This window comes from Dromiciops gliroides, chromosome 2, assembly GCF_019393635.1.
Source record: "Dromiciops gliroides isolate mDroGli1 chromosome 2, mDroGli1.pri, whole genome shotgun sequence".
Lineage (NCBI taxonomy): Eukaryota > Metazoa > Chordata > Mammalia > Microbiotheria > Microbiotheriidae > Dromiciops > Dromiciops gliroides.
Window position 1 is genome coordinate 437,785,390 of NC_057862.1, and position 26,819 is coordinate 437,812,208.

The 26,819-nt window shown below is 44.6% G+C and overlaps 2 protein-coding genes across 2 annotated transcripts in view; both read right to left on the minus strand.

The window, feature by feature from the left end:
• Window positions 1–15,388: 15,388 nt before the first annotated feature.
• On the minus strand, window positions 15,389–16,770 carry C2H20orf204 (chromosome 2 C20orf204 homolog). The gene is made up of 4 exons (XM_043980934.1): window positions 16,462–16,770; window positions 16,194–16,271; window positions 15,851–16,021; window positions 15,389–15,601 (listed from the first exon to the last, which is right to left on the minus strand). Exons 1-4 carry the CDS (start codon window positions 16,768–16,770, stop codon window positions 15,389–15,391), a joined length of 771 nt encoding a protein of 256 aa, XP_043836869.1.
• Window positions 16,771–21,354: 4,584 nt separating this feature from the next.
• PRPF6 (pre-mRNA processing factor 6) overlaps window positions 21,355–26,819 on the minus strand; it is a 64,074-nt gene continuing 58,609 nt past the window's right edge. The window contains exons 20-21 of the mRNA XM_043985959.1: window positions 26,603–26,729; window positions 21,355–24,113 (exon numbers count right to left, since the gene is read on the minus strand). Of these exons, the coding sequence (XP_043841894.1) occupies window positions 23,961–24,113; window positions 26,603–26,729 (280 nt within the window). The 3' untranslated portion in view covers window positions 21,355–23,960. The remainder of the gene's footprint in view (window positions 24,114–26,602; window positions 26,730–26,819) is intronic.

Genomic DNA, 26,819 nt, shown 5'->3' on the forward strand with positions numbered 1-26,819 from the left:
AGCCTCTGATCCTGAGGCCTCCTCAGGGCCCCCCTGAGACCCTGTGGTTTCTGTTTGAACCTTTTAGGAGAGTGGGGAGGGGGTGGTAACCCCCACTCAGCCTTTGATCTCAGCCAGGAGCTGGGAGGGAAGTGAGGGTCCCTGGCAGAACAGGGCCTGGCCAGATGTGAGGGCAGCCCTGGGGGTGGGGGGGGGAAGGTTGCAGCTGCAGACAGCTGTTGAGCAGCTTCAGGCCAAGTTCAGGGGCACAAACCTGAGGTCTAAAAGAAATCCTGAAAGAGACATGCTGAGCTTGACCTATTCTCTCCCCACCATTGCATTCCCCTCATGGGATTGGGGAGGGATAATTTTCTTCAAATCTGTATAGAGTAGAAATACATCCTCCCAACCCCAACACACAATTATTTGAGCTCTGCCACACACATACAAACAAACACACATCTGAAGGATGGGGAAATAGTCAAAGCTCTTCTTCTCTGACCTCATCCCCAGTAGAAGCAGTAGAAGCTGCTCCAGGGGAGAAACTGAGGCACGAGGACTGTAGAGGAGGCAAGACGCTCTTGGGATGAGCCAATGTTCGGATTCCTTCCCATCTTCCCCTAGCCCCTGGTCCAATAGGATAAAAGGAGGGGGTACTGTAAGAAAACCCCTGGCCCCAGGCTCACTGAAGCTCTCCACCTTCTAAAGTGAGGAACTTGTCCCTGAAGAAACCCATCCCTGGGCCAAGGCTTTCCTCTGTACAATCACTACTCTTTAGAACTCCTGCATATTGGCCTGTCTTCCTAGCTGGCCATTCGGCACCTGCACGCCCTGGGTTCAGAGGTCTGCCACATCCTGTCTTTGGCTGCCTTGTAATTGGTTGGTGTCACTGCCACCATGCTAGCACACCCTCGCTCCAAAAGCACTCCACCTTTCTCTTTCAACAACCCATTCTCTGTGCACTTCAGTCTACAAGTGGATTTAACCACAAAGGAAAGCATTGTACACAGAGGTAACAATTAGTGTTTTTGATCTTCACGTATATATGATAGTAACTATAAAAATCACTTGGTTTTCATCCTTTAAGGGTTTTTTAAAATTTATTTGTGTGTGGTGGGTGTTTTTTTTTGGCGGGGGGAGCAGTAAGAGGGGAGAGGAAGAGAAGGTTGAGACTGAGTCTCCTGATCTCTCCCAAGCTGAGACCTGCTCCATTCTGACTTGGCCTGGTTGACCCCACCTTAGTCAGCCTGGTGCCTTAACCCATTCCAGGACTCACTTGTATTGGTGCCAGACTTAGTGAGGACAACTAGTAAGCTTCAACTCTACTAGAAGTCAGATTGCTTGGTTCAAGCAATCTACCAGCCTCAGCCCCAACCTCAGCCTCATTGGTGTTTGAGACTCTAGGCATGCACCACTATGTCCAACTTCTTCAAGGTTTACAAAGCACTTCCTTCACCTTGGCCCTGTAAGGACGACACTTCAATGGCTCAAGGACCTTACTGAGATCTGCATTCTCTTTACCACTGCAGATGGCAACTCATTTCCCTTCCACTGGCTCTGAACCATGTTGCTTCTCCTCCAGCCTTCATCCCCAACACTTCTCCACCATAACTTGGACTATGACCAGTGAACCCCACAGAGCTCTGACAGGTGAGTTATTGTCTTGCCCAGGACCTTCTACCTCACTTCCCCAACACCAGCACCAAATCATGCTGACTCAAGGATAGCACCATGTCCCCAGCTCTCCATCTCCCCTTTGTAGGTTGTCTTCCCCCACTAAAAGATAATCAAGCCCCCTGAAGTCAGGGACTGCCTTGCTTGCTTGTATTTGTATGATCATAACAGCACAGTGTCTGGCCTGTAGTAAGAACTTAGTAAATACTTTACCTGTCTATTCACATCTTCTCATCCTGGACAATCCCCCTTCATATCCTCCCAGAAATCCTCCATAGAGGATTCACCCAATGAATGGAGAATGAATGAGAGGAAGCTCTGGGCTTTTTTAATATTTTCTAGCTAACTAATGAAAGCCCACAAACCATCCATTTATTAAGCTAAACTCTTGATACATGACCAGCTTGCCTCCTTCTCTGATCATATATGATGTCCTTGATGACATCTCTCATTAATAAATCATTGTTGGTAATATGCTTTGTCCCATTTGCACCCTTCAGGTCACCCACAGCTCTGGTCTTTCAGACATTGCAGTATTCTACATAGCCCCATATGGTGCTCCCCAGCCATTTAACATCACTAGGAGAACACAAGTGCTTTCTTCAAAAATATTTTGGAGTCAGTGAGCAGTTTAAGGTCACTGATAGCTGATAATCTAATCCATTCTCTTCTTCCAACTCAGTTCAAGGTTCAACTGTTGTTATTCAGTCATTTTTCAGTAGTATTTGACTCTTCATGATCCCTTTTTGGGGTTTTCTCAGCAGAGATACCTCAGTAGTTTGCCATTTCCTTCTCCAGCTCAGATGAAGAAATAGAGGTGAACAGGTTTAAGTGACTTGTCCAGGGTAATAGAGCTAGTAAGTGTCTGAGGCCACATTTGAATTCAAGAATATAAGTCTTTCTGACTGGAGGCCCAGTGTTCTATCCACTACACCCCCAAAGCTGCCTCTGTTATAGGGACAGCTCATTAACCATCTCCAATACTTTTCCCACATGTTATACTAATAGACTAACTCTGTGGGTTCATCAGTCCAACTGCAGATCATACTCTGGGCAATAGGCATTCCTTTTTCACTTGGTTCTTGGGTGATAATTATAAAAACAACCATTGTTAACATTTATATTGTGCTTTAAGCACTTTTACAAATATTATCTGATCCTTACAAGAACCTAGGGAGGTAGATGTTATTATGGATTCCCATTTTGCAGTTCTGGAAATCAAGAAAGTGAGGCCAAGGGACTTGCTCAGAATCACACAGCCAGGATAAGGTTGGATTTGAACTTAAGTATTGAGGACTCCAGGTCGGTGCACTATGACGCTGCTTCCTGCAAGACCAATCTCTCTCTCTCTCTCTCTCTCTCTCTCTCTCTCTCTCTCTCTCTCTCTCTCTCTCTCCCTCCCTCCCTCCCTCCCTCCCTCTCTCTCTCTCTCTCTCTCTCTCTCTATCTCTCTCTCTCTCTCTCTCTCTTTCTCTCTCTCTCTGGCAATGAAGGCTAAGTGACTTGCCCAGGGTCACACAGCTAGTAAGTGTCTAGTGTGTAAGGCCGGATTTGAACTCAGATCCTAAAGAATCCAGAGCCAGTGCTTTATTTACTGTACCTCCTAGCCGCCCCCAGGGACTAATCTCTTTTAAATGGTCATGGATTTTATAAAAGAGGTTCTGTGGTTCTTTGAGGGTTTACCAATAGCAGTGTAATGGTATCTATCTGCACACAGGAATATCTGGAAAAACTTACTATCTATAGAGATTCACCTTACAGTTGAACTATGTCTAGGACATGATGAATCTTTTTGGTAACATTATGTCTCCCCGTGTTATGCTTCACTTGATTCTTGATGCACTTATTAATCCCATTTTACAGATGAGGAAACAGAAGTGTGATTCGACTTGCCCTACAGCATAAGGCTAATAAGTTGCAGAACCAGCACTCAAATCCAGGTCCTCTGATTCTAAATCTAGTATTTTTTCCACCCAAAGCTAAATACAAAGAAAGAAAAAATGACCCAATGTAGGCTGCAGAATTCTGTGGCTCATCCCAATCTCACTGGTCCACTGTGAAGTCCTAACCAACCATGATTTAAAAGACTCCCACCATCACTAACACGCACACAACACACACATCATCCTAGCAAAAGCCCCACACAGCACTCATTTGTCTGTTGTAGAAAATTGCACCAAATATTAGCCAATAGGGAAGGCTCTAGGTGTCCATCTCTCGCTCTCCACCCATATATTCCCCACTGACTCACTAATTAAACTCTGTCCCTACCTCTCCCCCAGAGAGAGGAAGGAAATATCATCACACAGTGTCACAGATAGCTCTTCCCATCATCCAGGGAAAAAAGGAAAAAGAAAACAATTAGTCATCCAGGTCATCCCCAAAGGTTACCAGAGATACCTCTTTCTTTACAGAGGTCTAAGTCAAAGTAGGGGGAAGAACTCTTGTGCTCACCCTCAGCTCTCCAAAAGGTGATACTATAGAGTTAGTCGGAACTCAGAGAACAAACACACCTGACTATGACTGAGCCCAATCAGAGGACCAACCTGCAGTAGGTATGTGGCCAACAATGTCCCTACACAAAAATAAATACGAGATTATTCTTTGCTTGGCATTATTGGTACCTTGGCTCTCACTCTGTCTTCCCATTAACTTAGAGGTGAAGGCCTTTAAAAGGACCTGAAACTCTGGTTATTACTCCAGGCCTTGGAGGGAGAGAGAGAAGAAGGGAAGGAAGAAGGGAGGGAGGGAGACTGGATTTCTTCCCCCCACATCAGAGACTCACCCAGCCTGGATAGCATTTTCAAAGCACATGGCAATGTATAGCAAGCCCTACTAAGCATGACAAAGATACAAATGTGGGAGGGGGAAGAAGGATCCCCCAAGGGAGGGGATTATTCCAGAGGAAGAAGCAGGAGTTGCTGGAGCCTTTGACACTGGGCCTTTGCATCTGGCACTTAACAAATGATACTTGGCAGAGATACTCAGTGGCCTCAGGATGGCTGGAGGGTGGGATGGGGAGGTGACAATCACTCTTGAAAACTGTCTTCCCCTAGAACCGGGGACATATGAGGGGGCACATTCCATCCTATACCCATGATTGAGACCCCTAGGAATAAACCCTAATAAAGGGGAGGGAGGGACAGAACTTGTGAATCGGAAGAGGACCAGACACTCTAAGTAAGGGGTAGGGTAGAGAACCAGATCCTGAGGGGGAAGGGTAGCCAAAGTTCATGGTTTGGAGGGGGCGGATAACATCCAACAAGACTCCAAATGGAGGGAGGGCACAAGACCCTGACTGGGGGGCATGGAGAAGAAGGGTTAAGCCTTCTAAAGGGGGTGGGACTTGGAAGATAGCAAACCCCTATCAAACCACCTCCCTTTCATTGCAGAAGAAAACTTCGATGAATTTTTCCCCTTTTAAGCACTCTGAAGAAGCTATCTTCAGATCTGATTAGGGCCATGGCACAGCTCATACCAGCCCCCAGTCTCTTCCTTGGCCAACCCTGGAGGCACCAGAACCTGTGAGTGAAAAGTAACTAGACTCAGTTGGGAGAGGAAGATAGAGAACTAGACCCTCCCATGGATGGGGGAAGCAACCTCCTCTCCCTGAGATGGCCTGGGGCAGCTCTGAGTTATTTCTGTTTCCTCTTCTCGCCAGTTTCCTTTTTCCGGTTGTTTTTGCTCTGAATCCACCTAAAGCCCTAGAGGTTCCCCCTGGATCTCATTCCATCTTTGGCTTTGTCCTTCCAAGGCCCCTCCCCTTCCCTCTTTTTTCCCATGATCACCCCACATGAGAATGCACATATACTCACAGGGACAGAGAGACGAACGTACAGTCACACCCATGGAAAACACACACAAACATCTTATAGTCCAAAAACATTTTCCCCAAAGTATGTCCCCCACCTCCTAATTTTTCAACTTCTGTTAAGGGCATCACCATCCTTCTAGTCACCCAGATTCAAAAACTCAGGGTCATCTTTGATCATTTCTTCCCCTTAATTCCCCACCCCCTAACCTAATGAGTTACTAAGTCCTTGGAGCCTAAGAATAGTGGTGGAGATGGAGAACCAGACCTTGTGGGACAGAGAAGACGAACCAAAAAACTGTGCAAAGGGTTTGATAATACCTCCCCTTCTACCCCTTCCTCTCTATTCCTATTGCCAGGACCTTGGCCAAGAACTATTTCTTTCAAGGGCAGCTAGGTGGTGCAGTGGATGAAGCACTGGCCCTGGATTCAGGAGGACCTGAGTTCAAATCCAGCCTCAGACACTTGACACTTACTAGCTGTGTGAGCCTGGGCAAGTCACTTAACCCTCACTGCCCTGCAAAAAAAAGCAACAACAACAACAACAACAAAAACTATTTCTTTCATCACCCAGATTATTGCAATAGTTGCCTACTGATCTTCCTGCCTCCTGTCTCTCCCCCTTTCCATTTCATCCTTAACACAGCTGCTAATATAATCTTCCCAATGCATAGATATTGCTTGTAGACAATGAGTTCCCTGTGAACAGTGATACTATCTTATCTATATTTGTATCTCCTCCGATGTTGAATATGTGACTCTTTATATTTTGGCCTATAGTAGGCTATTAATAAATATTTAAGGAATGATGATTGACTGGATGGTATTCCCCTGTTCACAAGTGTTGCTGAACAAGAGACAAACTCCTCAGTCTGGCATTCAGAGTTTTTCATGATCTCCCCTTATCTTACCATTCTAGCCTTATATCATGCTGGTTTTCCCCCAAGTGTCTTATTCTACAGACAAACCATTCCCCAAAGGTTCTGGTTCTTTTCCAGCCTTGCCTTTACTTACACCTTAGCCTGGGATGGATTCCCTCCTTCCCCTCACCCTTTCCCCATCCCTGGTCCTCCAAGGTCTCATGTTCCACCTCCTCCATGAAGCTTTTCCCAGCCACCCCCAAGCTATCAGTGCCCTCTTCCTCCTCTAGACTCCTACAACATTCTGTCTCTCTGTTATAATACTCATTACATATTTCCTTGTATTCTAGATATTTGGGTCCATGCCTAATTGCTCCTATTGGCCTGTAAGCTCAGCAAAAACAGAATTACTGTGAAATACCAACTTTCCCTAGGTCTCAGGTCTTATTGATCTGGCTCAACTTCCTGTGGATTTCGATATAGCCTTAGAGACAGTCTTAGGGATCCTTGCCCTGGCCCCAGGAATTTCCCTACTTACCAAATATTTTCAGATTCCTGAACTTCAATTTGAGATACCACATCTTCTGATCTCCATGCCTTTTGAACCTCCTTGGCTATCTGGATTCAGAGATCTGCCTTAGCCCTTCCCTGATTAGCCTGCTCCCTTTCTTCTGACACTGCACTATAATGAGATGCCCAGTTCTAACATTTGCTCCCTCTCCTCCTTTCTGTCTCCATACTACATTAATCAAGAGGAGGGTTTTCTAGGGAATACATAACCTCATAAATACCTCACCAAAAGAAGGCTATTAGAAGAAAACTACCAAATTCTAACCTGGATATTACTTAAGACTTTTGGCCTAACCTTTAAGTAAAGTTCCCAAAACATAAGTTTCATGATCCTCACTAGGCTGGAAGTGTCCAGCTTCTTCATGGTCCCAGAAGAGAATTATGTCTTCCAACTCCAAACAACCCCCACTCTTCTGATTTGGGAGTTGGTTTGCTTTGGCTCTTTAGAACAAACTCATTGGTCCTTTCTATAATATCAAGTTTACTTTCATACAATCAGAGCTTGTCCCAATTTCATGGAAGACTGGGGAGAGTGATAAGTTCCATCCATTTAAAAAATTTTTTTTGCAGGGCAATGAGGGTTAAGTGACTTGCCCAGGGTCACACAGCTAGTAAGTGTCAAGTGTCTGATGCCAGATTTGAACTCAGGTCCTCCTGAATCCAGGGCCGGTGCTCTATCCACTGTGTCACCTAACTGCCTCTCATCCATTTTTTTTTAACTTCATTAAGAAAATCTAGAACCCTGGGTTCTAGAATGCTACATCAGTGCAAGCTCTGGTAGGCCCTATTAAGCTGGAAAAGCTTCATATACGGTGTCAGAGATAGATATGAGACTCGGAGACATTAGGTAAATACCAAAGTAGGTTAACAAATATTACTAAGTTCCTACTATGTTACAGGCTTGATGTTTAGCACTTGGGATACAAAAAAAAGGCCAATTTTTTTTTTATTTTAAATTGGTGCCTCAGGGAAATTAAAGTTTAATGGGGGAGATAAAATTATGTATATTCTTAAAAAGGAACAGCCTGGAAGGGTTCATCCCTCAAAAGTTAACTGCTAGATAGTGAATTCCTTGGATACAGCACTCCACCAAACAGACAAAAATACAACACAATCTTTAGTATTTTTCAGTTCCTTTCCATTTCTACAGTTTCTCCAGGTTGTGGCAGAAAAGGAGACAAGATGTTAAGAATCACATCATTTTTAGCCATCTACAAACATTAATTTAATTGTGGTTCATTTAAATATGAGATCTTTACCAAGTGGATAAATTGCTGAGGAAATTTAATCACATCCATGTTGATATTCTTCTATAAATGTCTAGAAGGCAAATAAGTTGTATCCAGTGGAAGGCTGGCTCACAGGTTCTCCTCAGTGGAACCTACAAAAGAGTTGTGAAAGTTAGTTTCAACACGTTCCCAAGACAACAACAAACATCACTTCACAGGGCACTGTCATTATGCAGTCCTCATCTTGAGCTTAAGCAAAAAAGCTACCTTGAGGACAATTGCAGTTTACATGCCAACATCTGTTGCAAAGGATGAAGAAACAGAGGAACTCTACAAATAACTCAACAACATCCTCTAAATAAAGACAATGTTTACCTTAATATTTAGAATTTTGATTTCAATGCAAAGGGAAGAACAGCAAAAACCATCTTGGAAAATATTGTTAAGACTTAAGAAATGAGAGTGGCTAAGAATTTACTGATTACTCATAAGCCTTATATTTATATGATATGAATATTTTCTTTGAGAAGATAATCTGGAAGCAATGGACATGGTGAGAACAAGGCAATGTTACCAAATAAAATTAAGTTATTGATAACTTAAATGACAGGAAACAAATTGACATAGAAGTTGTTTACAAATTAGTTGCCTATGTGCACTCAGATCATTGAATAGTTAGCATGAAGGGCAAGGTAAATACCAAATTAGGGGGGAAAAAACAAGCTAAAAACAAGACAATACAGCATCTGGTTACAGCAATTCTAACTTGCATAATCTATTGACTCCAAAAAATAGGAAATAGACCAAAATAAAGATATTGACGGTGCTCTGCCTATCACCATTTCTTAGAGAAATTTCATCTGATGAAAAATTGCCACAATGAGGATGCCAAAAGAGCAGAAAAATTGTTTCAGCTAACAAATAGTAGATGACCTTGCCACTTAAAGGGCAGCCAAGGGCAATAAATACTTAATAAGTTCACTTGCAAAACATTATACAGAATATCAGATTATATTCGGTATCACCTTACAAAAAAGCAAAAAGCAGGAAAGAAGAAAATGCTGCTACAGAAAGCTTGGTGTGGTACTCAACTAAACCATAGAATCCCAAGCACATTTACATATGGAATAGGAAGAAGGAGAACAAATGGATGTGAAATGGAACAGATTGGTTATTGAAGACAATGGAACCACCACTTTTGGACTCCTCCACTTCAGTACTCAATATGCTATTTGGAAATAGTGCTAAGGAGATGCAATCAGAAAGAGGAGCTAGACCCAAACAAACCTATACATTTTTATAACCAAGCAGGGATCAACTTCCAAGATATTGCTAAAAGAGAGGAAGGAGATATTTTGTTTTAGTCAAAAAGTCCATAGTACCCAAAAAGGGTAATTAAGAAGATATTGGCACTACCTCTATAAAATCATTATGGTAATCATCTTTGAAGTTATGCTTTATGGAAACATGAGAAGAGGCTTGTGTACATAATTTTGTATAATAGACCATATCTCCACAATCACACAACTGATTGAGAGGTCAAGAATGCAAAATCTTGCTGTGTTTGTTATTTGTTGATTCAAAAAAAGCATCTGACTAGGTAAGATGAAATGTTGCCTTAAAGTTTCCCTTTGAGTGTTAAGATGGTGCAAGAGTTCATGACAAACATCTACAAAGATACATTTGCTTAATGTTCCTCTAAACATAAAGCAAGTCACAAAATGGGAAGATATTTGTTCTCTAGGGTCATGGAGGATGTTCTGTGAAAAGTCTAAATAGAACAGGAATTCCCTACATGGGGTAAGAATCTACAGATGTTCATGTTTGCAGATATTATAATAATTGCATTGAATCCCAGAACACTACAAGGTCAATCTCTTCATGTTTCGTGAGTCAAGTTTCATGGCTGTACAAAAGACATCAATCCAGCCCTTCACAATGGAAAAACCCAGAGAATGAAAAAATACATATTACCCAGATTATATAAACAGTTAGATAAGCAGACCAAAGAGTTAGCTCATTAGTCAATAATCAATAAACATTTATTAAGCACCTACCATGTGCTAAGCACTAGGAATACAAATATGAAAAAAAGAAAGTTGCTGCCCTCAAGGGGCTTACAATCTAATGGGGGAAGACAATACATAAAAAGCTAAAGAGTGGGCAGGGGGCCTGATGTGAGGCACGGTGGAGAAGTCCCAAGGTAGTGCAGCTAGATGAGAAATGAGGAGATAGCTGAGTTACACTCCATCCTTAAATTGAGATTTTTAGAGCATAGCTCCACACTCTAATCAAAGGGGCACAAGGTAGTCATGAGGTAGAGTACCAAGGCTGATAGGATCTTGTAGGATGATAAGGTTTTCCCAATAATGACAAAGAGTTCATATGGGGGATGATCGTCCCATAAAGAAAAGGAAGATCAGGTTAGATCACATTTGGGAAGTTGTTCTGTGCTTTTTATCATCACAAGCTGCCACAAAAGTCCATTTTTTCAACATCAATACTGGGGGCAGATAGTACAGTGGACAGGGCATTGTGCCTGGAGTTAGGAAGACCTAAGTTCAAATCTTGCTTTAGACACTTACAAGCTGTGTGATCCTGTCTAAATCACCTGATCGCTTTCTGCTTTAGTTTACTCATCTGAAAAATGTGGGAAATAATAGAACTCACAGGATCATTATGAGGATCAAAGGAGATATTATTTGTACAGCCCTTATCACAGTGCCTAGCACATAGGAGGTGCTTATTAAATGATTTTCTTCCCTTCCTTTCATCATCCAACTCTGAATTATGGAACAAAACACTCAGAAGAATAAAAAGTGCAGACCATCCAAAAGACCAATGGAGAGACATCTAAAGGAATTGAATTGCCAACAATTATTTGTTTGAGAAGTTACATATAAGGCATCATAAAAGAAATCTATGACCTGAAAATGAGGAGGACAGTCACTATAGTGAGGAGTAATAGAGGGAGAACCTGAGCACTGTATTGTTATCTATTAAAAGAACCAAAGGAAATCCTCCATCTAGTTGGATAGAATTCATGGACTACATATGGACAAGAATCACCCAGGATGAAAAGGTATAGATAACTCATGGCTCTCACAAGTGAGAGGTGGGAGCACTCAGACCTAGGAAATAATGGATCCTCTTGTGTGAATGCCTAACTTCCTCTCCACCCAACCAAAAAGTAGACAAGGACATATAAATATAACAAATCACCTCAAAAATAAATTACCGCTGGGGCAGCTAGGTGGTGCAGTAGATAAAGTACCGGCCCTGGATTCAGGAGAACTTGAGTTCAAATATGACCTCAGATGCTTGACACTTACTACCCATGTGACCCTGGGCAAGTCACTTAACCCTCATTGCCCCGCAAAAAAAAAAAAATTAACTCTTTTCTCCCCTCCATAGTGCTCAGAACTGTGCCTTTGCAGGGCTTGGCACACAGATAATTATCAGTAAATGTTTGTTGAGTTGAACTCAGAAATGGCTATGCATAAACAGGCACTTATAAACACACTCTCCCTTGGGAAATGGGCCTCAAAATCCCTTGGTTTGGGGGGAGGAAACAGAATCCTGTGAGTCACAACCCCTTCCACATCAAGCCTGACTGCCTATAAATCTGCCCTGACCTTGCACTGAGTCTACAAAGGAGACTTAGTGAATGCAGAAATCATAACCAAATCTTGACTGGGAAAGGTGGAAGGGCTATTACATAGAGGGGTCAGTCTTTATCTGCTTGTCCCCAGAGGGCAGAAATGAGCAATAGGTGGAAGCTGCAAAGAGGACAATGTAAGTTTGATGTCAGGAAAACTCTCCTAACAATGAGATCCATTCAAACGTGCAGTGGGTTACCTCAAGAGGGGGTCGGTTCCCCTTCAATGGAGGTCTTCAAGCAGAGGCTAGATGCCCACTTATTGGGTACATTATAGTGATATTTCCTTCCAGGTCTGAGTTGGACTAGATGGTCAAAGAAAAGTCCTTTCCAACTGTCAAATTCTGTGGTTCTGTACTTGCTTGAAAAGTCAGACCAGCCACCTGTGCATCCTTCTTTCCCTAATTGGTCTATTGCCCACCTGGGGTGGGGGGGTGGGGCAATTCACGGCAACACCTCACTACATCGTAGTTAACCGTGGCAATCTCCCAACTCCACCCCCAGAAGATATTCCTAACTTCCATCCCCATCAGATGTCCCTCATTGGGAGGACAGGTCCCAACTTTCTCCTTTCCAACCCTCTTTCCACAAATGCAGGTGGGAGGAACAGAGAAAGGAGGAAAATAAAGACTGGGGTAAGGAAGGAGCCTTGGGCTGCGATGGGGCCAAGGGAAGCCATAGGATCTGGAAGCAAGGAGTTCCTGGATCTTCTGACTATGGCATCTCCCAGAGCCTCCTAAAGGACAAAGTGTCCAGTGTGTCCTACGCCCGCCCCCTGCTGGCCACTAACATAGCCAAGACTTGAGAAGGGAGAAGAGTGAATGGGAAGAGAGGAGGCTTTGTTGGGAGGAGCTGGGCCCTGGGGGACAGCTTGCCACCCCAGGTCATACTGACCCCTGGTGGCCTCAGCATAAGATATGGACCAGAATATACACTGTATTGTATATCAGAACCAGCATTAAATCAAAATATCCCTCCCACTTCCTCAGACCTCTGGGACCACTAGAAAGAGCAGGGAGACAGTTCTGGTCTAGATCCAAAGGAGTAGGGGTGGGGTTGAAGTGGGCCTAAGAAAGGTTATGCAGACCTTCTCTCTCATAAGTCGCTGACTGACCCAGATGAGTCCCACCCAAGATAGCATCACTCAGGTGAACTGGTTGAGGAGAGATTCTGCCTAGGTGAGCCTGGCCAAAAATAGTTTGGCTTAGGAGAGACTTTTCATTAGCGTGGGGAACATTTTCCTGAGTTGCTAAGGGACTTCATTAAGCTAATTTGCCAGGAATGAGGAGGGGGGTTCAGAAGAACAACCAATACCCAATACACTGTAGGAGAGCCCTACCTGTTTCTGGAAATTAGGAGGGTTTATGCCCAGGAAACCTGACTAAATATCCACTAGGATAACGCCACAGTGGCCTTCTAGGTTTTGGGGTTCAGCTTTCCCCTGTTACAAAAGTCCCTGTATCCCCTTAACAGAAAGACTATACAAGAACAAAAAGGGGAGACAGAGACATGGAATGGGACTGAAGTGAGAAGGGGATACTAGAAGGTAGAATTAAATGGCATCTCCATAAGCAGTTCTCCACTCTCCCTTCTTAGGAAACTCAGTAGAGGGACTGAGCTATATATCTGAAGAAGAGTCCTTTTTCCTTGGGATTCTAGTGACCCAACAGGGAAGTCAGAGATATCAGGGCTGTCCACACCCTGTGACTAAGCTTAACACAAAAAGCTGGAATGGGGAAAATGGGGGGAGGGGAGGAGCATGGCAGGAGTGTCACAAGGAGGCTCAGGTTAATCCAGAAGTGATGTGAGCAAAACAGACCATACTGGTGTAAATGCCTAAGCTGCAGCATCTGTCCAAACCTAGAATCTGATTCCAGGACAGAGAAACTGGACAGTTGTTCCCCTGGAAGTTCCAGCCCAGGCTTGGCTCTTAATCACCCCCACAGACAGCCTTTAAGCACAGCAGGGTCTCTGGAGCCATTTGGTTGAAAATTATTCCTCTCATACCAGTAAATTCTGGAGAACTAGAGAGGAGACTTGATCAGGTTCGGAGTGACCTCTTTCTCTGTGAGCAGATCCATGACTAAGTACCCTTCCCCAAACCCTTCTACCTCTTTCCCCCAGAACTATAAGGGCCCTACTGCCTTCCCTATAGGATAGGATAGACTGGATTGCAAAATCAGGTTGGGTCAATCATTCCCCCGTCTATGAGACTGAGCTATGTATACAAGCCTCTTCTCCAGCTCCCAATTAGATACATTAATGTCTGCAAGAGTCAGTGCCTGGGCAGATGAATACCTGAACAAGTCAGTGTCCAGAAAGTTAGTGCCCAGAAAAGTGAGTACTGGGACGGGGTTAGTGGAGAGATGCCAGCCTGATGTAATTACTGCCCCGGTGACATCCGGGTGTTACAGCCAAAAATCATTTATTTCCTAGAGGTGTTGAGATGGGAGTGAGGAGGATTTTCAAAGAAGTAGCTGGAAACCTGGACCAACAGACCCACACTCAGGTAAACAATGAGGCATTCCACCAACTACAGACCTATATTCTCTTGGCATCCCGAACAGGGAAAGGAGTGATGTAGCAGGGTAAAAAGGTGCATATAACATGTATCAAGTTAAAGTGAAGGGGCTGGGAGAGGCTATTCTTCCTTGTCTTCAAATTGTCTCAGAAGCCCCAGGTCCTGCCTTGTGTCTGTAAGCCTGGCGCGGTCACTATTCAACATCCCCTCCCGCTACCCTCCTCTATCCAGTCATCTACCCACCCCTGAGGCCTCGGAGGGGGAATATGGCCCTTGTCAAGGGCCGGATCCTTGGGGAGAATAGGTGGCTTGGCAGGCTGCCATATCCAGACAGTAGGGAGGTTCAGCTTCAGCGTGGGCTCTGAAGCGTGTTGGTCCAGAAAAGCCTCCAGTGTGGTGTTAGGGGAGCGCATTAAGATAGCACCATAATCGCGCTGCCGCATCACCTCTCCCCTTGCACCCCTCGGCCCCACCCCGCACCCCCGCCAGTACTCAGGTGATATACAAAGGCGTAAATTGCTAATGTAGTTGCGGGGACACTAGACTAGGGCTCCTACTCTCCATCCCTCCACCCCCAATTTGCATCAGGGGGTAAACTCAGCCGAGGGAGGGGCAGCTAGATGGCGCAGTGGATAGAGCACCGGCCCTGGATTCAGGAGTACCTGAGTTCAAAACCGGCCTCAGACACTTAACACTAACTAGCTGTGTGACCCTAGGCAAGTCACTTAACCCCAATTCCCTCACTAAAACCAAAACAAAACAAAAAAAAAAAACCTCAGCCGAGAGAGCGTGGAAGCAGACGGTGAAGCGTTAAAAAGTCCTGTTTAGCCTTAAAGCCCCCCAGCCTCAGGCGCCGCCGACCAAAGGGAATTCTCCTTTCCACCCTCCCCGCCCACACATCCAGCCACATATGTAGACTATTGGTGGAAGGAGGGGAGACTTGGTAGGGGGAAGACATAGCACCTACCCTTCCCTTTCTCCAGCCCAGAAGCCCCCAGAGACTAAGTCCCGAGGCACCGAGGAGGATACACCACGGACCTCCCCAGACCCACCCCCGCAGCCCCCCCGCCCTCTTCCCCGCCCCCCCTAGTAGCTCCCAGTGGCCGAAGCCAAGGAGCGCAGAGAGAACAATTTCTCCCAACAGGCTGCCAAGTGTTCCACGGCTCCCAATAGACGCCGTCTCTGGCCCCGACCCCGACTCCGACCCGGGGCAAGGGCCGGCTCCAGGTTCAGCTCTGGCTCCATCTCCGGACCCCGCTTCCGCTCCTGCCACTCCTGGCTCAGCCGCTTCTGGCTTCGCTGACAGTGGGGACAGTGACAAGGAGAGGGTCAGCGGGAGCCCCTGGTGCCCCCCTTCTCCCAACCCTCATCCCTGTCCTACATGCAGCCCACACCGCTCTTCTCCGGAAAAACCGCGGGCAAAGCCGTGAGGGATCCCTGTCCAGATGACCCTTTGAGGGACAAGAAGGCTCCTCACAAGTTAACTGCGACCTCTGATCTGAGTGGAGAAGGTCTCTCCTGGGTTGGGAGTGAGGGGCGGGGACGGACCTGATGCAGAGTCCCGCAGTACTCTCGGGTCACTGCCTCAGTGTGCATGGCCACCGTCCACACAGCCTTCTCCAGGGCTCCGCGGCGGCGTCCAGGTCCGGCCCCGGTCCCTGCCACTGTCTTGCGCAGAGCGCGTCCCATGGATGAGATAGACATCAAGATGCGGTGCTCCTGAGGGGGCAAGGAGAAAGAGATTGTAGTTTCAGCGGGTCTAGTTTCGCCCGTCATCCCTGCTCCGCCCCTGCTCCCGCATTCCGGCCCAAGTCCTGGAAGAGTTCCAATTCTTTTCAAACTGATGAGGTGGGGCAAGAACCCTTCTCTGAGAAGGGGCCCATCCAGTTACCTTTTCTGCCCGGCAGGAGGCTCCCCCTGCTCGCCCTCGTCCCCGGCGCCTGAGTGCCCCGGCGCCCGTCAAGTTTTTCTGAACAAAATCAAAGAAGGAACTTGGAGAGTGACCCTTGCCCCCCTCCTCAACAGGCCAGAAAAAGGCATTCCTGCGACTCCCCCCACTCCATTCCCAGAAGCAGTCTCCTGTCCCCCTGTCGCAGGCTCTGCTCCCCCATCCCATGTACCTCCCCAAGAAAAGCCAGTCCCCACGGGGTCGCCCTCACCACAGTCTGTAACTCCTCAAAGATGACAGCGCGGTAATGTCGAAGCACGTCGGGAACGTTGCAGTCCCTGCGCCTGCCGCCGCGCCCTAGAGCGGAGCCCAGGATAGCCAGGAGCAGCACACACAAAGCAGGCTTGGCAAGCACCTGGGTGAAAGCAGGGTCTCGGGGTTCATAGTCCCAGCACCAGTCACCTGGAGGAGAACTTATCACTTCTCCTACCTCACTCTCTCCCACCACCACCCTCCATCTCTCCAGATGGGGCCCCGCACCCCCCAGCTGACCAATCAATTCACCATTCCATTCAGGCATACTTCCCCAGTCATAGCATACTGCACTCTCCCATCCACCCCCTGGTAGTTCACATCCTACAGCTCTGGGAGAATTTGGAGGGTGGTAGCGAAGTCACTTGCTATATGCACTTCTCCCCTTACTGCCTGTTAAGTGCAAGGGTCACAACCAAGGATATGAATATGACAGATACATCCACTGATGTCTGTATTTCAGCTGCCATTGTCCTCTCCCCAAATCATCATTCTCTCTGTTCCCAAACATGGTATCCAACTGAGTCCTCTGCTAAGATGCTGTTCGGTTGCCTCTCCATGATCCACTTGTAGGATTAATGTAAGATATCATCCTTCCTGGATCACAGAATTAAATCTAGAAACACGCTGGGAAACTCATAAAGAACACTCCAGAGGCAGATTGGAGTCTGGATACATTGTACCCTGTGGATTACCCATGCTACACCAGATTGCCAAGGCTTGAAAAATGGAGATCTGGGTGCACTTCAGGGCCAAATAGAATAATCACCTCCCTGTGATCCCCACTCAACATTTCACCTCCAAAGGCAGAACATGAAAAACATCTTTCTCCTGAATCCCTGTTAAATTGGCTTCCTAATCTAACCAGTGCCGCAACTTTTCAGTGATTGCCTGTAATCCAAGGCCACACACATACTCCCCAAGGAGGAGCTGGGAATCCTCCTTCCCCCCCCCACCCCCAACACTGGAGCAATTAGAGATCAGGAAGGTTACTATTATGATCTAAGTGGGTCTCTGAAGGCTTCTCCAGGACACATTACTTTTTGCCAAGAGCATAGGCAGCAAGTGGGTGAGTAGAGTAGTTTGGGTTAAGGGGGAAGGAACATTTTTGAGTGGATACCTTGAATGAGAGAGCAGGTAGGTTGGAAAGATTTGGTCAGTGGGAGTTAGTGAGTGAGTGGATGGATGTTTCTGGTCCTCTGTAGAGAAGTTAAACCCTGCTCGACCACACAAGTGCATTCAGATCCTCTGGAGAAACCATATTAGGACAACTGGACAGAGTTTCCCCACAAGAAAATGGGGAAGAACAGGTCATCTGTTTAGAGGGAGGACAATACAATGCTTCCTGAAAGCAAAGTGCCGGATAAGGTGACCTTGGATGTGCAGCCTTTCTCCTCAGTAGAGATCCCCCTAAGGCTCCAGTCTGTTGGGTAGAACAGGTTTCTTTCATGAGGGACACTCGATCTTGAAAGCCTGTTACATGTAGGAGAGGGCAAATGGACACGGCCAGGTCCTGGTTCTTTGTTCAACCCACCCTGAGGGAGGCAACTGGAAGTTAGGGGCAGCCTCAGTGGATTCCTAGGGTAAAGCCTGATCCTGTGAGTGCCTCTTCTTTGTGCACCCAAATTATGTACTCCCCACACCTCAGCACATATATATGTGTGTGTACACACACACACACACACACACACACACACACACACACGCATCTCTACAGACTGAGGGCACTTTAGATATTGCCTCCCAGCATACCAAGTTCCACTGTATACTGTTTGCAGCCAGAGAATCCAGTCCCAGAGAGGGTCTGAGTCTCTACCCAACCCCCTCCTCCCTAGCAAGACTTTCTTCCAGAGGCCAATTTGTTAGCCAGGAAAGGGGCCCCGGGGCTCCTGCTGGGTTACAGGAACCATTTCAGGGAGTTTCCCGAAGGGAAAGGAAATGAAAAACTGACTAGTATTAAGGCAGTCTATTTCTCCCAATTTGCTCAAACCTCAGTTTTGGGGGATTGGCTCACCTAGGAGTATACTCTGGCTTCCAACCCACAAAACCTGGGGTACTTATAAGGACTCTCAACTGCCAAGCTTCATCTAGAGTTCACCTTTTCTTCAGGCTGCATCCCAGTGCCCCAAAGTTCCAGCCAGGGGCCCTTTTTTCCAGACCCCCCCAAAAGTCAAAGTTTCCTTCCTCTTCTTACCCGGACCTATTAACCTGATTCCCCAACCTCAACCCAGCCCCCTTCCTTCAAGACCCATTCCAAGGACCCTCGCCACCCCTCCAAACCTCAGATGGGGTCCCCGCTCACCATTGGGCTCTCTAGGAGCCGGGTCCCCCACGGGGCCCCCCACTCAGGCAGAGCAGCCTCAAAGCATGGCCCCTGCAGGACCGTGCTATGGGGGGGGTCCCTGCCCCAGCCTCCCTTTCAAGCTGAGGTCCGGTAGCTCAGTCGCTCCCCCTTGGGCCGATGACTGCCAGACTCCCTAAAAGTGCCCAAGGCTCTGCATTTGAAGTTGGCTCCACCAGGCGATAGGGGAGCGCGAGGAGGGAGTGAAAGGGGGAGGGAAGGGGAGGGGAGGAGAGGGGAGCACTTCGGAACTGCCAGTCCTCCCCTCTCCGCCTCTTCATATCCTGTCTCATCAAGTCTTTCAGGCAGATGATCAATTAACCAGCCTTCTGCGCCGCCTCCCTCAGCCAAGATCCCCTCCGGAGGGCCTTCGTCCTTGATTAAACTGTTATCGGCCAAAAGGAAAAAAAGACATCACAGGAGCAACGTGTTGGTCTGGCGGGTCGGTGTGAGGTCAGTGAAGGTAGGAGAGAGCCCAAGCCATCTTTAGCCTGGTCTGCCTGGAAGCAGAAAGAACTCAATTGTACAAGCCTGTGCTCATCCCAACAGAGGCCAATTCCGTGAGACTCCCACTGTCTCTGCAGCGCCCCGAACTCATTTATCATGAACAAATAACCTTGAGAGTCAGGAAGGTCAGAGCCGTGAAGTACTCTTGAGGGTGAAACCCAAAGTTAAATTTCCCCTGGGGCCAGTTGCCGAATACCGGTCTCGCCACCAACCAGGGAAAAGCTCAACTTAGGTGTTACTCGAGTAACAACCATTCCCAGAGCCCCACAGCTTGGGAGATGAGTGGGGACAGGGCTCTGTGGGGTGAGACCAGCACCAAACTTCCACCTGGCCCCAATTAGAAGCCCAATACCAAGTTGTTTTCTTCCCTTTCTGATGAGACCTGCGACAGGACTTGCTTGAGGGCTTGCAAGGCAGTGAAAGCAGAGGCCTGTATCCATCCTGTGGCTCTCTGTCTGAGGTGCTAACCAGTCCCAATGTTCCCAGGGAAAAAAACGTACGGGTCACATTCCTGCTATTTTGGCGGCGGCTGCTGCTTCTGCTGCTGCTGCTTTGGGATTCTGTGAAATGGCTGTTTCTTATCTCCAATTAAGAAAGATTGGGCTTTCATGCATTTCAGCCCCTATAATTCAATGGAAAGCTTTCTCCCAAAAGACTCATTTTCTGCTGATTACAAGAAAACAAAGCAAAGCGAGAATGTCAGCTTCCCTAAGCAACCAATGCCAGACAATGTGAATGTGACCTGACACCATCCAGTCCTGTCACGTCCTAGCAGCTTTGACCTAGCTCCCTGACGCGGGGACTTCCAGAGACCACTGTGGGAGAAGTTTGTTGCCAAACCAGGGAGCACTTTCCTTCTCCACAGAATCCAGGATTTCAAGCCAGGGGCTGGCCTGCACCTAATTCCTGGCAGCCACCTACTCCTCCAAACTCAAAGCCCTTGTTTGAATAAGTGGGGGTGGGGAACAGGTCTCTTGGCTTGCTCAACATGGTGACTTGATTTCTCCAAGTTATAGTAAAAAGGCCATTATAAAAGACCTGTCCTGGTGTGTACAGAGATAGCTAACACGGCACAGAGCAGCTGTTTTTGTTTTTTTCTCATTTCTGAAACAAAGAAGTCTTTCATACTTTAGAGTGGCTCTTCACACAGAGCACAGGAAAAAGGTTCATTCCACCTCAAGTTAACTTTTCTTCTCCAAATATTCAACAAAAACAGTAATCAAACTGCCCCCCTAACCTCCCCCCCTTTCTTCTCATGCATAAAGCCCTTTAAATCAAGTGGGTGGTAAACCAAGGACAGGCTGGTAGGTAGGCCTGGACCTGAAATTAACTGGAGAGCACAAACAGCAATTTCCTTCATGGAACCAGTGTTCCTAGCCTATTCTCAGGGACTCAGTTTCCATCTCTGTAAAATAAGTCTCTCTCCTGGTTTCATTTCCTAGAAATCTCTGAATTTATAAAGGATAACTCAGCAAAGACAAATGACTTCACCTCATCAGACAATACACCAGGGCCCTGAATTCAAAGAAATACCTGATTCTTCTTTCTTCTACTTCTATAGATTATCTACTTTCAAGGAATTATGGGAGAGCTGGAAAAGGAATCCCACTAACCATAAATTTTATGAGCAATTCCAAACACCAGGTTTCAGATTTGAAGATACATACTCCTCAGGAAATTATGTACTTCTCAGCAACAGTATAGTCTGCCAGAGAAGGAAACATCTTAGGTGTTTAACATCTTTTCTTTTTCCTTGGGTCACCTATGGTATTCATCCTTTCCTTTAGGGTTACCATTTCAATATAGGGTTGACTATGAGATTATAGACTAGTGAAGGCTAGATGGAGGGTAAGCAGAGAGATGACTGAACAGTTTAAACCAAGAATACAGCAGAAAATAATCCGTAGAACTGAACTTGCTTTTATTTTTGAAGCTAACATTTGAAGTTCAGTTTTCCACTCATTCTAGAAATACTGCTAATTTCAAAAGTCAATAGCAAGTAATCAGAATAGTGTAGGTAGTATAGCTGTCGCAATCTTTTTTTGTAAAAACAGCACTAAATACCAAAGAGGAAATTCAAATGTGATTGGGGGATAGGGGAGAGATACACAGGACACATCTTAAATGAACCATGTTGCAGTGGGGAACAGATCTGAATAATTTTCTCACCAAGTGCCCTGCTGTGGGTCACCACCTGAGGAAACAGGAGGTGTTCCCCTCAACTATGGATTTCTTTGTTTCTGTAAATTTATCTCTATAATCACTTAATGTGGTGGTGTGTATACACAAGGCCTCCAGAGAGGAAGGGATATTTCTAAATGAAATTAAAACATAAGTGAAATCTGGAAGTCTATACTATCACTCCCTACACATTAAATCATCATGGATTAAATCAGCTCAACATTGGAAGGAAAGAATTGCAAAGCACTTAGACTATCCAAGAGATGTGGGTATCCTAACCTTACTCCTATGCTCTCTCTCTGTAGGCAACTGAAATGAAAAACATCAAGCTCATTCCTGGAGCTATATCTACATAATCAACAAGGTCTTTGGTCACATATATTATTTTTGCCACTCAAAAGTTTTCTAGACAAAATCTCATAAGAAGCTTTCTGTATATTTTCTATAACAATGTATTTTCCTTACCCATCTCCCCAAAGGCAACACAATGTAGACCAGTAAAAAGCTGGTAATTAAACTGGCTTTTAGATTTCCATACATAACATCATGCATATAGATTAGGGCCTCAATGTCTAGAGCAGTGCCTCATATACTAAAAGTTTAATGAATGTTTGTTGAAAAGTGATCATCACTCACATTCAATTCATCCTTGAAGAAAGAGACAGATTACTTTTCCATGGAAAATAGTGAAGTTTGGGGTTTTATTTTTGTAGAGTTAAGAAGGTTGGAAAACCAGTGAGCCATCATTTGTAATCACATCCTTCAGGTTTTGCTAATAAGGCCTTTAGAAAATACTATCATAGGCAGTACCTTCCTCACACACAAAGTTTCCCCAGGAAGGAATCCTCATTTCTCAGGAAAATGTGTGGTTAGCAATTTCCCTACCGACCTGCCACCGGGTGCAAAATCAAATTTACATCTCTTAGTCTTTCCTTTCTTTATCATAACCATCAGAAAACTCTCTTGGTAAATTTAAGATACTGCAAGCAAGATAACATGACTTTTCCACCAGCTTTAGTATTCTGGTAAACTAAGAAATGTAAAATTAAGATGACATTCTCAATCCTAAATTAGGTCATATCTCTACATTCCCCTAAACTTGAAAGTCTGTATTTTTCAATGTCATTAGAACAAAGTTTTATACAGAAACACAAAATAGTCACATAACTGGTTCATTTCAATGCCTATGTACTTTCTGCATAGCTAGTAAGATAAAGAAGTCATCCCTCCAAATGTCCAAAACCAGTACTCCTTTCCTTTCCTCCAGAAAGAATGGCTGTCTATCATTACAACATATATATGGAAAAGATTCAATTCTCTCAGGTAACTATTTTGTGTGTTCAGCAATGAGGATAAGGTATTTTTGCTGGATAAATGCTGATTACAAGTAAAAAAAAATCGCCTGTAAAAAATGAAAAGAGCCTCTTGCTGATGAGCCAAGAATATATACCCAAAACAGGCCATGTCTGACAGCACCAGATGAGACTTTCCAAAAAAGGTGATAGGGAGACATGAAGAGGACTTGGCTTCCCTTTTTCTTCTGTTCAGCCCTGCATCAGCTCATGATCCAGATCCAGAGGGGCCCAGGGAACTGTTAGCTTGAACTGTAGCTAGAAACTTGTATTCTCATATAATCCCTGGGGAGAACCCATGCACACAAGTCAATGAACACCTAACCATTTTTTATTACAGTTATTTGAAGAAATATACTTTAAAACTTCAAATTTTGCATTATATTTGCTGAATGAAGGAAATAACATCTCTCCCTCCCTCCTCCTCTCTCTCCCTCTCTCTCTCTCACACACACACACACACACACACACACACACCCCTCTCATGCAGGCTGTACTTTGTAGTAAAGTAAATTATAGTGAATTGAATTCTAAGTAAGGAATACAAGATGGCTAAGAAAGCCAAACCCAATTTTCCCAATTTAGAGATTCAAATAGCATAGCAACATTGTTTGTTTTTCTTCCACTGAGTTCTCCACAGTCTTGTTAAGTGACAACTTCTCAGTCCATACCTACTTACTGTGAACTTGAGTTGTTAGTCTATGACAAACTTCTTTGGAGAAAACTCAGAGCTGGACAAGCCCAAAAATGGAAATGGAAGCAAAATAGGCCAGTTAAAGAACAATCCAATAACAAACGATAGGTTACCAAACCTGACACATGGATTTAAAAAAAAAAAAGATTTAATTAAATTTAAAGAGCAAGCCAACCCGCTTAAAGAGATTGCTTGTTCAGCACATCAGCACTCAAAATCCTAGTGTCTCAAAGACCACTGCTCATGGTATGCACAGTTCATCTGAAAAGCATCTTCAGCACAGCTACTAGGAGGCCTTCCTTTACCACCCTCCTTCTGCACCTTGGATAGCAAGACAATACTACTTTCTCCAGGGGCAGTGACAGGAATGGATAGAGCAACAGCTAGAAGGTGTTTTTAATCTTGGCTGCTACAAGCACAAGGATCTCTCCAATCTTTTTCTGCCAGTTCTCAATGTCCTTGGACACTTCACACCACAGCTCCCCATGGCGAGGCTCCACATTCTCACAGCGCTTCTTGACCTCCTCCTGCTGCTCCTGGAAGAAGAACCAAAACAGTACTTTAAGCAAGCATCTAGCTACTTTCATGTGGAGTGTATCAGCTCCAAGGTCCCCATAGATTTACTCTATCCCAAACCCCAGCACAAGCAGTCAAAGCATATGACAAGACTTCAGTTCATAAAGGTTGTGTTGTATAATTAAGGGACAATGAGTTTCCAGCAACAAGGGGGTCAAATGTTAATCAGTGACAGAGTAAAGAGATGTGCTTTTGTTTAGCCCTATTTATTTTCAATCTGACAATTAACATATGGTCAACTGAAGCAAGAATAACACAAAAAAGCAAATAACCTTAAAGTCCTTTAGAGCTGACTTTAGCATACATAACTACCATGTTTTCTATAATTTTGTTGTTGGGGAGGATGGGGGGGGAGGGGGGAGAGAAGGAATGCATTTGGAAGTCTAGACAATTTATTCATCTATGTTTAGCTCAGGTTGAAATAAAAAGTCTACCTTCCCTAAATTCAAAACATCTAAGCATGTGTGTAAACAGCCCAGGGAAGTGTTAAGTAGAAAGAAGTAGTCATTTGGGATTAAAAATTCACCACAGATAATGGGATAATCAATATGCGGATGACAGAGTTGATTCTACTGTTTATCCTTAAAATCAAACATTTTCTTCACCAGCACACAGTCCAATGGGCAAGTGGCAGGTGGAACAGAGGAAAATATATGTCTACTCTCCCAGGGATTTCTTAACACTCATGACTTCTAGCACACCTGGGCTACCCTTGCACTGACTGGCTCTTCTGTCCCAAGCACAAGGATGTGCCTGAGATGATTTCTTCTGGGAAGGGATCACACTAACCCATTCCTAAAGGTGACATGATGGGATAAGGTGCTGGGCCTGGAGTCTTGAATTTAAATTCAGCTTCAGACTCTTACTGTGTGGCTCTGGACAAGTCACTTAAACTATCTCAGTTTTCTCAACTATAAAAATGGAAATAATATTAGCACCTACAGATAATATCTGTCAAGAGCTTAGTACAGTCCCTGGCACATAGTAGGTGATTAATAAATGCTTGTTTCCTCTTCCTACACTATCTCCTCCCTAGGGAACCATCTCTATAAAGAGACTAACATAGCATCTTGGACCATATTTTAGAAGAGGAAGGGAAAAACTGAGCTCAAATCTTAGCACCATTAGCTAAAGAAGTTTATAGTCAAGTACTTAAGGTTCATGTCAGAGAGCAAATTTTTTTCTAATACTCTTGTAATGATGGTAGTACATAATTTGCTGTCCTGGAATAAATATTTAGTGTGTGTTATCTTTCCCAAGGTAGATACAGGTTCAGCAGAGAGGAATTAAAAATGACTAGAAATTAACATAGGCCAGTAACTCCACTATATGCTGTAATATATCCCAATGCGTAACTCCTGTGAGTGACCAAGGCACTGCTAAGCAACCTCACTCATTCTTCTCAAAAAGCATCCCCAGAACTTAGGTCAAAGAAAATGTAAACCTGTTTAGGACGCAAGATACTTCCACATTAGAATGCTATACTTTTACAATTGCCCCATAAAAACAGGTCACAAATTAAAAACCTCAAAATGTCTACTTCTGGATTAAAGAATAGGGTTCTTAACCTTTTTTGTGTCAAGGACCTCTTTTAGAAATCTAGTGAAACCTATGGATACCTTCACAGAATAATATTTTCAAACACATAAAACAAAATACATAGGATTACAAGGAAATCAATCATACTGAAATAGTTCTTTTAAAATATTTGAATATTTTAATGCAAAATAAAAATATTTTTTTAAATTAAAAAAAATTATTTTAAAGTTCATAGACCCAAGGAAGTACTAAGATTTTTAAAAAACAATAAATTCCTTAACCATCATCTAACAATTTACTATCAGTTCAAAATTGCTTTTAACTTGTTTAAAAATTATTTAGGATGGTATATTTAGTTTGGGAGTCAACTGCTAAAAAACAGATATAGATTCAAAACAGACTGCAAGATATGATATTTGACCTACTTATGGTACTGTAAACATTTTACATTCTTATCATTACTATAGAAGGCCATTCCTTTTTTTCATTAAAAAAAAAAAAGAAAATCATGATCTAATTAGCAGCCTCTAAGAACTGGTATTTAGAAGGCAAAAGCTCATATTACTGAAGAGAAGGCTGTTCAGAAGCCCAGCCTTGAGTAAATTCAAGCAGTATTCACAACAAACCCCAAATCAGAGAATATTAAAAAGATAGACAGGTACCCCAGAGATCCTCTAGATTCTTTCATTTTATAGAGGATAAACCTAAGGTTCAAAGAGATGGAATGATTTACCTATGGTCACAAAGCAGAACCAGGACCCTAACACGGGTCTCCCAACTTTAAGTACCATGATCTCCTGCCTCACAATCTCAAATCACCTCAGCCTTTCACCTCAGGCTAGAGAAGGGAAATGGGAAGATAAGGGGTTACAGAACAGAATAGCAGCTGTTATTTTAAAAGCTGCCTTACCTCTGTCCCATGCTGTAATTCAAATTTGTAGAAGAAAGCCCAGGCATCCCCCAGGTCTGAGTCAATCTTTACTGTACGGTGGAACCACTCCCTGGCCTTGGTGATCTTCCGTTCACTCCAGAACAGTCTATGGCAGAGAACAAAAAGAACTAAGAGAAGGCTGTGCATCATTTCCAGCACACGCTTATTTGGTGACCACAAAGCTGTACAGGGCTAA

Coding starts and splice junctions, on each gene's coding strand:
- C2H20orf204 (XM_043980934.1), bottom strand. CDS start 16,770: ATGCCTGAATGGAATGGTGAATTGATTGGTCAGCTGGGGGGTGCGGGG. Junction 16,272..16,461: donor TTGAGGAGTTACAGACTGTG/GTGAGGGCGACC, acceptor GATTTTGTTCAG/AAAAACTTGACGGGCGCCGG. Junction 15,602..15,850: donor ACTGCGGGACTCTGCATCAG/GTCCGTCCCCGC, acceptor CCCCACTGTCAG/CGAAGCCAGAAGCGGCTGAG.